Genomic DNA, 13445 nt, shown 5'->3' with positions numbered 1-13445 from the left:
CATTTATTTCGAAATAGAGTGGTAGCCACAGGGAACGAAACAAGCCCCCCACAAAAAGCCTTTTTCAAAGCTTCAAAACAAGAAAACATTTCATTCAGCATATATTCAAATAGGGAGAATAACAGGGAGCAAACTAGGCCCCCAATGCAAAAACTTCCAAAGAAAGCTGCAATATTAAGTGTCTGTTTGGGGCAGCTGTAGCTTATTGAATAATCTGCTGATTAAAAGTAATTGCTGATAAGCTAGGTGCAGTGATTATTACGAATTTTTATTTTTTTGGAAAATTCAGACTGCTGTCAGAAAGTTGTCATCACACCTAGATAGGTGCGGTGTGAAAACACTGTTTTCAGCGTTTTGAAAACCCATAAGCTGCCAAAACGAAGTTTACCCAAACAGGCCAGGTGCGTTTTCAAAACGCCACCGCACCAAATAAGCTGCCCCAAACGGACCCTAAATCATTTCAACAAGAAAAACACAACCCGCAAGGCTAAAATAGCCTTCAAACTCCAAAATACAGGTACAGATGTGATAAGAACATAAGGAGGGAGCTTGCACATGCATAAGAATTAAGCCATGCTTTCTTGTAAGCCTACATCCTTAGCTAATTAGCATGGAGCAGTATCAGATTTAACAATAAATCAGATTTAACAAAAATGCTAAAAGTCTAAACATCCATAGCAACTGCTAATAATTTCGAAATGAGATTCCAGGTAAGGTAACCAAGCTCATGCATATATATATATATATATAGATATTTATATTCTCTTTTTTTTTGAAGTAAAGAAAGGGGAAAAAAAACTTGCTCAATACTTTTTATCCCCTCGTGTCTGTCAGCCTCTATCGAGCAGAAAAGGAAAGTAGAAAATAGAGAAATTACCTTGCTCGAGCTTTCAAAATAAAGGGGAAGTCATAGAACTCCCAAACACCAAATCCCTGAGCACCTAACCGAGAAGAAATTTTGGCACTCTCCCCAAGGCTCCAAAATTTGTAACCTTCCACAGAGAACACCCTCACAGGGTTTTATAGGCGCAAGAGAGGAAGAGAGGCTCGCGAGACTTGCCCCCAGTGAAACTAAACCCACAACCGAAAAAAAAAACACATCGCAGTTGAGGCCATAGAGGAAGGAACCATCGGAAAGGGGGAGAGGTTCCCCATTCGTGACCCAGGGAACAAACACATCCAGTAAACTTACTGCGAATGGGCTCCCGCACAGCGAGACGAAGCAGAAGGCTTCGGGAAGAGACAATTTCGGGCAGAGGATGTAGGGCGAGGAGTAAAAGGCACGACTAGGGCTCTGCCTGAGCTGGCTCGCGACTGGGAAGAAGAGGGAGTTCGGCCGGATTCGGCTTGGGTCGTGAATGGGAGGAAAAGGGCGGACAGTGTGAGTGAGTTAGGGATTTTAAGAAAATAAACCCCTCTCACGGCTATATAATACAAATATAATCCCTCCATAATATATATGATGTTTAAATTTGCTCGATTTACGCACCACTCGCTTGTGCACAAGACCTTATCAAAGTGGGAGTCCTTCCTAAGGAGTCATTCCTAATTAAAGTCGATGTTCCGGACGCGCCGGCGCGGTCCGTTTTGTCATCCGTGGTCGTCCGGACAACTTCGTCGACAATCGGGTCGAAAACGCGTCAAATTGGGAGTCCTTCCTAATTAAAGTCGATGTTCCGGACGCGCCGGAGCGGTCCGTTTTGTCATCCGTGGTCGTCCGGACGACTTCGTCGACAATCGGGTCGAAAACGCGTCAAATTCAAATTTCTACAAAATTCTTGATCGTGATCGACCGTAGAGCCTTATACGGGTGCAGGTGGCGTGAATTTCAACAATTGTGTGCGTCGACGTGTGCACTATGGTATTCGTGCATCGTGAGTGTGCGTGCAGTTTCCTAAGGCTTTAGCTCCTATGGGTACTCGACTCGAGCTTCGTCGCACTGGTTTTAATCGACTCAACTAAGCGTTGAGGATTTTAGAACCAGTCACATGAAATTGCGAGGAGTGAAGAAGTGACTCAAATTTCTAGTTGGTGCGGGTCCCAGGCTAGTCCTCTAAGAGAGGCGGTAGGAAACCCTAAGGTTAGATTGTAGGCTCTAAGAAGATTAAGAGACCTCACAAAAAATGAGGTCAACAACATCTACCCTTCTCCAACCTTCCCGCATCTTTCCCAATTGCCTTTCCTCGTTGTCGCCATCTGGAAAACAATAAATCTGCCTTCTTCTGCTGTCCAGTCGCCTCTTACTCGCTGCTACTTTAGAAAAAGCGCCCCAACTGTTGTTGTACCTCATCCCAACGCCCCGGGGCATCCTCCCATTGTTGTTCCTGCCTTCCCAGCCGCTCCTCCCCTCCTATTGCTGCCGCCAACCACAAAACATCGGTTCCTTTGCTGTTGATGCTACAAATTGCCCTCTTGCATCGATTTTGGCTGTTTTTTTGCTGTTCGGAATTTGGGAACCAACCTTCTTGCTATTCCTGCTTGCCAATCACCCTTTTCCACTGCCCTGCCAGCTGCCAAACCCTCACCCACCACCTCCCACACTCTTTGATCCAACCCTAGAGGGTGGTAGTGTGTTGTCCATTATTATTTATGAGTTATGTATGTGATGGTAAGTTCATATTTGAATTCTGCAACAATATTCATTTTTCCGTTGTTTTTGGTTATCTCCGGTGTCATTCATTTTTATTGAAGCTCAAATGAACAATTAACAAACGTAAATAAAGAATTTAGAGGACAAATAATTATTGTTTGAAAGTTCATTAAATTACAATTATCATAAGAGTCGGATAATATAATGTTCAAGTTCATCAATGATTTTAATAACAATATCAGGCTCTGCAGTGATCAAGCAGTTGAATCCCAATATGAAATCTACCATTTAGCCTTGAAAATTGAGGAACGTCATCAGTAGTCTCTTGCTTACCACAAATTCATTAACTATAATCACCAATATTGTAAAATGGCTAAATATTTAGAGAAAAAAGAAAAAGACGTCGAACCCTTCTCTTATTACTAACCAAGTTGAAATGAATATTCAAAATTTTGCCAAATTTGAAAGCTCCTTGTATAATAAGGCAATTAGGGCATCATAACAAACCAGCGAGCTTGCGTGGTACATTCTACACTTTGACTTATAGTGATGCGATACACTTGGGGGAACCTTGGACTGGTTCGGTCTAGGAGTTGGGAGACCGACCGACTCTTCTAACCTTAGGCAGTACCGCCAAAGGGAGTGAGTCCACTCGTAGTTATCCTAATCTTAGATATTTGCTTTTGTGATGCTTTAGGGTTAGTTTTTTTGTCTTGTTTATTTCGAGTCAATTGTCGACATCTTCCTTTTCACTACAGTTGTATCTATTGACTTCATTTTTGTTGAGTTCTTTTTCTATTTTCAAAGCCTTGGATCTATCCTCAGGACTTCCTATATGACTTTTCTAGAAGACTAGTACCGGGACCCACACTGACTGGAATTTGAGCCACTTCTTGACTCCTTGTTGTCTCATATGTATGGTTTCAAATCCTCGACACTTAGTTGATCAATTGAAACCAACAAATTGAAACTCAAGTCGAGTGCCCATAGGAATCAAAAAAGCTATTAGGAACCTTTCGGCGCGTGACGAGTGACTCATTGCCGAAAGCGGTCTGCCCATATCTTTTCGAACAATAGGATTTACTAAGTATTTTTCTATTTCAATTGGATTATATCAGGGATTGACTTTATGCCCATATCTTTTTTTTTGTTTTAGTTATGGATGAGTTATGGATGCTCTTACTGGACATTTATTGGAGGATATTCCTTGGCGTATGCTTTTCGTTGATGATATGTTTCTTGTGGATAAGACTAGAGAAAGAGTTCAGGAAAAACTTGAATTATGGAGGTCTACATTGGAATCTGAAGTTCTTTGTTTGAGTAGGTCTACATTAGGAGTAGTAGCTCTTGTGACAGAGTTGTAACCATGGGTGATCAAATCATTAAAATATATGAACATTTTAGATATCTCAGATCTATTGCTTAAAATAATGGTGGTATTGATGGAGATGTTACAAGTATAATTTAAGTTGGTTGGTTGAAGTGGAGGAATGCATCTGACTTATTGTGTGATAGAAAAGTACCGCTTAGGCTTAAAATACAATTTATAAGATGGTGGTGACACCTACAATGCTTTATGGTGCGGAATGTTGCCTTTTAAACGAGAAGCCTAAGACAAATTTAAATGTTGCTGAGATGAAAAGCTGAGGTGGATGAGTGGCTTGACACTTAGAGACAAAATGCTAAATGATTATATTTGTCATAAGGTTGGTGTAGCTCCAAGATAAGATTAGAGAGAGTCGTCACATATGGTTTGGTCATATTAAATGGCGACCATATGATGATTTGGTTTGGAGTATGTTTTATCTTCGACTTGTGTTAAGAAAGGCAGAGGTAGCCCTAAAAAGACTTGATTTATAAAAAAATATCTTAATCTTTTAAAATTAAATGAAAATATGACACTCAATTGGACACAATGGAGAAAAATAATTCATGTAGCTGACCCCACTTAGTGGGATAAAGGATTGTTGTTGTATTTGTTAGCCTACTTGAATTCTTGTGTTTCTTCTGAAACTTTAGATCTTAGGATGCTCTACGTAAAAATAATGTCATGAAATTTTAATTCTTGAAGTGGGACCTTTTGATGATGAATATATAAGCAAGAATAACTAAGAAAAGGTCCTGCCAGCTAAAAGATTTAAGATTTGGAATGTCTTAACTCTAATAAAAGATTAGAGAATAAACCTTAGAAATTTTCTTAATATGAATTTGAGGTAGACCAAAGCTGCACTGTAGTTTGATTGAAAGAAATCTTGACTGCCTCAACTTGTAAAGAAGAAATGGCAAAGTGAAAGAGCAATATTGAGCATCTATAAAGGAGTTAAAGGAAGTCTCCCTATGTGATATTTATAGCCGAGAGGAAGATGCAAACAAAATTTGGGATAAAATTTAAAGCTATAGGGCTTTGGCCAACTTGTCTTGGGAGAAATTAAATTTTAGTTTTCATGACAACTGTTCATCACATCTTATGTACGATTAATTGTAAAATTATTTTGCATCTAAAATGACTAACAATCCATTTAATAAATTTTAGAAAGTTCAAATATACTCAAGTATACAAAAAACATTGAAACCATGAATAAACCATGCTGTGAAATGGAAATATGAAACCATAGCTCTTGTCAATCATCATGTTGAACAGGTTTAGGTTTGATGAACATGTGCACAAACTATTATGATATAATCCCATTTGTTATCATCATTAACCTTATCCCAATTATGCAATTAACTTTGTAAATTCTCAAATTTCATTTGATTTTTTAGTTGCTGCGTGAGGAATTAAACCTATACCTTGCAAGTATTTTTGAAGAGCTTGTATTCACATTTATGTATGTTCTCTCTGATAAAATTTAGTATGTTTATTTTTTCTTAATTGTTGAATGAGTACCAGTTATAAATTCATCGAGAATATCTTCCTCTTGTCATTATCATTCTTTTTTGCTTATCTATGTGCTCACAGAACCTTCTCTTCAGGCTTCTGAAAAGGTTTTCTGGCCAGATGCTGTTGTCTCTGCAATCACTGCACTCGAGAAAGCTTCTCATGAACTTCTCGGGTCTGATTTTCAGAAATACAATCAAAAAATGAGGCAACTGGCATATAATCTGAAGGTGGATAATTCATTGAATTTCTTTTTGTTTGCTTTTGTTAAGTTCTTGCTATACTTATTGATTCTTATAGTGCTATTAACTACATGTAGCTATTCGTGTGGTACAATCTACACGTTATGAATAGTTTCTACCCATCCTTGTTAGTTAAAATTTTTTATCCTCTCTGCATTGGTGTTAACTTTGTCCATTCGTAGTTTGTTCTTCCAGATTTGTGCATATCCCAGGACTTTACACTATCTCCCTACAATACGAATTATAATTCTCTTAAAACAATTTGGCTGTGATTGGATGCTAGGAATTTGAGTGTAATGAAATGGGAAAAATGTTGAAAAACTAAAATCATACCTAAGATTAATAATCAACCAACAAATTAGGAATGTATATTTAAATGGTTGAGTTTGAATAGTTTATTTGTAAACCTTGCTTGTCGCTTAGTTATTCTTACCAATTAGGAAAGTATATTTCCTTTATGGGAACCTCTAGATAAGCATTGGGCTTTTGGTAATGCTTGTTGTATTGATTATTTATGATTCTGCTTGGATGGAATGTGTTTAATGTCTGCGCTCTATGCCAACGCCGACCAAATATATACCAAATGTTGTAATATTGATATTAGTTGTTTGTCTTCTGCATCTTTTACATAGAATACTAAGTTTGAAAATTTGTTTTAGCTATTTTTTATTTAAATTTATTTCTTAATGCAATTATCATTGATCCTTGTTTTTTTTTCCTTTTTTCTTTTTTAAGGTATTGTAGTTTTCGTTCTTTCTGTTAACATTTAAGACTTACTCCCATCATGTGCATTCTTTTGTCATATGCATAATAAATTTGACATTTCCAGATTAGCTTTGCTCGTATTTCACGTGCTTTAAAATTATTCCCTTTAATAATTGAAACATTTGCGTTCTCATGCTCATGCATGTTGCAATTATCATTGATCCTTTTTATTTTATTTTTCTTTTTAAGGTATTGGATTTTTCATTCTTTCTGTCAACATTTAAGAGTTATTCCCATCATGTGCATTCTTTTGTCATATGTATAATAAATTTGACATTTTCCAGATTAGCTTTGTTAGTACTTCATGTGCTTTAAAATTATTCTCTTTAATAATTAAAACATTTTCCCCCTTATGCTCATGCATGTTGCATGAATAACTAGTTCCTTTGAAGCCCACCGAATTTAATAGAAAGTGTTATGTTTGGGGAAATGAATGAAGTTTTGATCCCGGTGATCACATCATCAATGAATTGGAATCAATGGTGATGTTTATAGGTGTAGATGTGACCACCACTGTTGGGCTAGTAGGTGCGGGCGCAAGAGCCATTACTCCCAATGAAAAATCTATAGCTAATTTCAAGTTCTGATAGCTAACCTGATTTGATAAGAGGAATTGCTTTCAATGTGGAAGAGGGTCAGATATGATAATATTATTGTGCCTCAAAATTACATTTCATCAGTTTTGGATAATTTTTGAAGCATTTGGAGAAATTATGCTTAGACATTTTGTAGGATGAAAAATGTTCTAAGATACTTTCAAATTTTGCCTTTTGCTAATATGTACAAGTCAAGGTGCAAATCCCCACCTCTAATCACTGAGAAGTAATGTTCAGCTCAACCAGGACTCTAGTCACATAAGGTTTGAAAGATGAGCAATATTATTATCCACTTATAAATAGTTGTCAAATATAAAATGAAAAAAATAAAGTGAATTGATTGAAATAATGTAAATGAAGTTGAAGGAATGCAATGCATACGAGTATGGTTTCTTAAAAGAATCAAGTTTAGCCTACGATTTTAGCATACATATCAAAGATTACTGGTATGGTAGAACTGCTGAGAGAAAAGCCTGGTGTAGTTTGTCTCTGAAGATGGTCTAATAAAAACTTGATGGGGGTCAATCAACCCAATGAAATGACAATCGGATGTGATCTTGTAATTTTTTTTGCAATTATCATTGTAGTTTATGATTGGTTATCTTCCTTGAATAGCATTCAAGCTTAGTTCTTTTAGGGATGTGCTCTAAGGCATACCTATTTGTTCTTTTATCTTTTGCTGTTTTACAATTTTGAGAGGTTTTCCTTTTTTGTTAAATCCCCTGTATGTTTTGGTTTAGTGGCATATTGTGTATGAGTTTGAATATTGTTTTGTTAGTTCAATAGCTATACAGAAATATCAGCAATGCTCCTGTATTATATTTATGCACATCTTATTTGTGCACGCTAAGGCATATCATATAATTTAATTTTTCCTTATTTTTACAGTTTTGAGGGATTTTTCTTCATCGCAGGTTTTTTATAATTTTGTGTTTATAGGCAAAACTCTTTAGAGCATCAACAAGGATCTCAGTAGTTTATTTGACCATTATGGTTATTACTTGAGGATTGACATTGTTCAAATTTAATGAAGTTGATTTACACATCTGTGATGGATCCAATTAGATGCTGTTGAAGGAAGTACACAGGATGTTTCCAATTCCTGTAATGTGAACATGAAATAACAATTCAGCAACATGTACATTTTTGCTCTGATAGGTCTATATTATAAACTCATGGTTTTTTTTTTCTCATGCTTCTTAACATGATTTCATATTCATCGATTGGTTCTTCTTTCCAATCGGTTGTGCAGGAAATTCTTATCATGCTACAGTAGATTAATTATTTATCATATTTGGGCTACAATAGATGCTTTGGACATAGTTGCGATTGGCCGTTCTGGGATTCTCATTTTTATTTATTTTGGTTGTGGTAAAGGATGGAGAATTAGGTTTCTTTGGTATGATGGAAGCACTTGAGAGGTAGCTTGTCTGTTTAATTGGGTCCTCTGAATGATATGATTATACTATAATAATTTTTAGTCATGGTTATATATATGTTAATCTTTACATGGATATATATATTTTTTTTGAAAAAAACCCCAAGGGCTAATATATTAAAGAGAAAAGATACATATAGGTTGTATGGGTGGGCCTAAAAATAGGCACCCAACCCATACGGTACACAACACAAAAAAATTAGAAAGGGTTACGTATAAAAATAAAAAAAGCCCAAAACCACCAGGGCGCTGAAAAATTGAGGGTCATCCCAATCTAGTCCTGCCTCTGGCTCTAGTTCTCGGAATGAATCCAACTAACATATTGGTAATATGCGCACCATTACCCGTAGTAACCAAAGTATCATCCATAAGACTCATGAGTTCAAGTTGATCTCCATTCTTCTTCTTCCTCCTGGAAGTGTAAATCTGCCATTCCTCATCTGAAGACTTAGTTTGATGAGGTGGTAGAGTTGAAGCAGAAGGATTACCAACTGTAGTACCCACAATAGACTCTAATGTATGTGCAGTACGAGTTGTCTCTACACCGAAGACTTACTGAAGAAGGGGAGCTGCAAGGTTCTCTTGATTATCAGTCTGAACACTATCCTTTCTCTAATGTATGTGAAGTACGAGTTGTCTCTACACCGAAAACTTACTGAAGAAGGGGAGCTACGAGGTTCTCTTGATTATCAGTCTGAACACTATCCTTTGTAGGTAATATTTCATCAGTATTGTTTTCTATGGGGTTTGAAGGTGTCAACATCACATCACTCGTAGTAACAGTAACAACAGTGTGATTCGGGGGTCCATAGGGGCAACATACACCTTTTATCTGGTAGTATCCTCCCTAGGTAGAACTAAAATGTCCAGAGCAGTGGGGTTAGACCAATCTTTATTCACTTGAACCTTAGATTTCAAATTAGGATGAAACTTGTGACATTTATCAAGGATATGCCCAAACATCTTACAGTGGGTACAATATTGGAGTCTGTGTTCCATGACTATTTGTTGTCAATATCCATTATGGGTTGTGCCCAGTCAGACTTCATTAACATCTGGTAAAGTAGGTAAAGTAATATCCCTTTCCACAAATATTCTGGCCACAGAAGGTCTGGCTAAGTTGAAAGTAGGCAGATCTAATTTCAAATGTCCCGAAGGATGACCCCAATAGAGTAGAGAACTTGATGGTGAAAAAAATGCAGCTTGAGACCAGGTAGACTAAACCATGCCGGTACAGTGGGAGTTTCATGATTTGGGTCGAAATCAGAAGATCACTTGAGTAATTTCATTGATTTGCCTGCGCTTAAGATATTTCTTTGAGAAAATTCGGGTGTAGTCTTCAGCCACTGTTAGTTATATCAACACATGTCTCTCATCTATAAGTCTCACTTTCCACTTGCTTACTAATTTAAGATCATTAACACTCTTTCTGATAACATCCATAGGTGGGTGCCCCCACTGAAATTTTTCAATAATGGCGAATTTGAATTTCTCAGTCAATGTTGAAATTTCTAAATCAGAGACACATTTTCTACTTCCTTTCTTAACAAAAGGGCAATCATCTGTACCATCGCGACAATTGTTATAGCTTGAGGGGAAGACCACCGCGGACTCCACCTGAGGGTTACCCACCACGTGGGCAAAGGAGGTCTTTGCCGGTTCAGCTAAAGAAGAAGGAATTGCCATCAAAGTAAGGAGATGTGTTGGCGTTCACCTGCGGCGAGTTTTTGACAAGCAGAAGAAACAAAGTTGTTGCTGTCACGCCGGAAAAAAGCACGGGAGCAAACGCAAATAGAAGAAAACAAAGCGTCGAAACAGAAGGAACGAAACTGTCTAGCACAGAAACAGGGAAGGCACAACGTCCAAACAGGAAAGACGCAAACCGCATGGTCGACGCAGACGCGAGCTAGAATCTACGACCGACGATGCCGACACAGACGCAGACCGGAGCAAGAGTCGACGAAACGAGTTGTGAGCCCCTCTCCTTCGAGCGCGGTAGAATCAAATGCTGCGACGGAAATCTCCATTGGAAACTCTAGCATAGCTCTCGACCGCAACTGACATCGTGGTTCTCACGGTTAGGATGTCTTTTACGCATGGATATATATATATCTGTATGTGTGTGTGTGTGTTAATCCTTACACATGGCATTCACAAAAATTGTTTTATACTCCAGTACATGAATCCAGTTTTTTGTTAGATTTAATTTAATTATTTATTTAGTTTTTCTATTACTTCACAGTTTGGTTGCTTTTGCGTTGTTGGAAATTTTTGAACTCTTTGGGAAACATTTTGTTAATACTAAACTTTGTTAGTTGCAGCCAGTAAACTTGACTTTGGTATTATTTAGTTTCAGCAACCAAAACTGCTGATTACTTTTAGAGAGCAATTATTTATATGTTACATTAACTATATTTCCTATGATTCGGCTATTCAGAACAAGTTAGCTGAACGTTTGGTGAACGGAGAACTCGAGCCTTCTGTTGTTTTGACTATGACGCCAGATGAGTTGAAGGTAAGAATTTAATACTATATTTAATTTAAACATGTACTACAATTGTTTTTCACCTATATATCTGTCTGGCACTATTTTGCTTGCAAGCTGCCGTTTTTCCTGAAGATTTGACATACTAGGGATCTTTAATTTGTCATCAAGCTTTCCTATGCTGAGGCTTTATTGGGCCTGTGAATTTTACAGTTACAAGGAACTCTGCTCATCAATAGAGCTTAAATATGTTTTTATACCAGTCCTAGAGCTTGTATTCCTGTTTGTTCTACAAGTGTTTGTGGACATGGGAAGTATCGGAGCGCATTTTTGAAATAAAGTTGTCTAGAGAGACATTAGTACTTTGTCTTGATTTGTCATACATATTGTTTTTTGCCATAATTGGTTACTTTTTTCATTAATATTTTTTGGGTGTGCATTTCAGGAGGGTTTAACAGTAGCTGAAAGGGCGACCAAGGAACCTGAAAAGACAAAACAAATGCAGGTTGTTTTTTGTTTTCCTTTTATGCTATTCAAATGTACGAGTTCTCACAACTGTTACAGAAACACAAACTTGGCAAATTTTTCTCCCTACTTCAAATGACAAATTTGGGTACTGTTTGACTAGCTCCTTTCTGTAACTTTTTAAGCGTCTTAAACAGAGTAGATCTATAAAACTGGGTCAATTATGCTGCCTGTTAGGTCAGCTCAATATTTAAAAAATACACCCCTTGCATTACAATGATGATATAAAGTTATGCAATGCATATTTTAAAGATCTGTTTTCATTGCACATATTGGCTCTGCTAAGAAACTAATGCTGCAAAGTAGAATTGACCAATTTGGTTTGCACGAAAAAAACATAATGAAGAGCTTAAAAGCTAGGTTTTGTTTATGATGGTGAAACATGTTTGAAAAATTTTACTCCATGTTTTTGGATTTCCTTGCACTCATTGTAATCAAACCACGTAGCCAAACTGTGCATCTAGTCTTACCATTAGTTCGTTCATATGGACCTTTGTTTGCCTTTATAACCAGATGACTGATGCTCGTTGTTCGAGATGCTCTAAGAAAGAAGTTGGTGTGGCTGACATCATCCAAGCTGGAGGACATGGCGATAGATACCAGGTTCACAAAACTTTATGTTTGTTTTGTTGTGTGCAGTGGAAAATATTCTCCCATTTGCTTACAGCATTTCGCCCTTATTTTTCTTCCTGTGTTATTTGCCTCTTTTCGTTGAAAACTTAGATGCTTTGCGTTTTTCTTCATGGAATTTAAGAGCAGAATATCTCTAACGCGTTTAAAATGTCTGAAAATGCTCCTTCCACTAAAAGAATAATTAACCTTAACGTTTGATAAAAGAACAATATGTTATAAAAATTGGTTTAAATATAAAAGCTTAGAGAACTGAGAAAAATATCAAACGGCCCACATACAGTCTAAAAGAACAATATTTGACATTAAAAATTTTGCTTTTAATGATCTCTATAATAGATTAGATACCAAAAGGTTGAAAAATATATGTATAAACTAGTCAAACAAAGAGAAAAGAAAAGTAAAGCTTTAACTCAAGTAAAGTGTGTTAAAGATGAAAATTAAAAAGTGTTTTTCTTAGAAAAAGATATTCAACATAGGTGAGTGAATTATTTTGATAAAATTTTTCATTAAGTTTCTGAAAATATGATCGATCTTAGTGATCTTAATATCATTAATAATAATAAAACATTTCATTTTTACTGTCGCATTAGTAAAAAAAATGTAGAGAGGGCTTTAAAGAAAATCAAGGGTGGAAAGTCTGTTGGACCTTGATGATATCTGCATAAAAGTATGGAAATGTTTAGGAGATTTGGGAGTTTCTTGGCTAACTAAACTCTTTAATATTATTTTAAAAACTAAAAAGATGTTTGAGGAGTAGAGGAAGAGTATTTTGGTCTCCAACTTTAAGAATAAAGAGGATGCACAAGAGTGTGCAAATTATAGAGGAATTAAGTTGTTGTGTCATACTTTAAAATTATGGGAGAAAATAAATGAACTTAGGTGAAGACATATTACAAAGATTTCTCATAATCAATTTGGATTTATGTCGGGCAGGTCTACTGTGGAAGCTATACATTTATTGAGAAGTTTGATGAAGAAGTTCACAGATAATAAGGAGAATCTACATTTGATTTTTATTGATTTAGAAAAAGCTTACGATAAGATTCCAAGTGATATCCTTTGAAGAGTTCTTGAGAAGAAAGACGTTGATATGACTTATAGTCAAGTCATTAAAGATATGTATACTAAAGTTGTTACTTTTGTTCGAACTGAAGGAGGATTGACCAATTATTTTACTATTTCTATTGGATTACATCAGGGATCGGCTTTAAGCCCATATCTTTTTGCTTTAGTTATGGATGGTCTTACTGGACATTTATAGGAGGATGTACCTTGGTGTATGCTTTTTGCTGA

At 36.5% G+C, this 13445-nt stretch overlaps 1 protein-coding gene across 1 annotated transcript in view; it reads left to right on the top strand.

Annotated features, from left to right (window-relative positions):
• LOC110017925 overlaps positions 1–13445 on the top strand; it is a 42947-nt gene that overhangs the window by 8184 nt on the left and 21318 nt on the right. The window contains exons 4-7 of the mRNA XM_020715090.1: positions 5564–5698; positions 10947–11024; positions 11440–11499; positions 12033–12122. Coding sequence (XP_020570749.1) covers positions 5564–5698; positions 10947–11024; positions 11440–11499; positions 12033–12122 — 363 coding nt within the window. The remainder of the gene's footprint in view (positions 1–5563; positions 5699–10946; positions 11025–11439; positions 11500–12032; positions 12123–13445) is intronic.

This window comes from Phalaenopsis equestris, unplaced genomic scaffold (genome assembly GCF_001263595.1).
Source record: "Phalaenopsis equestris unplaced genomic scaffold, ASM126359v1 Scaffold000002, whole genome shotgun sequence".
Classification (NCBI taxonomy): Eukaryota; Viridiplantae; Streptophyta; class Magnoliopsida; order Asparagales; family Orchidaceae; genus Phalaenopsis; species Phalaenopsis equestris.
Note: the sequence above shows the minus strand (reverse complement) of the source record. Positions and strands in the feature narration are given on the sequence as shown.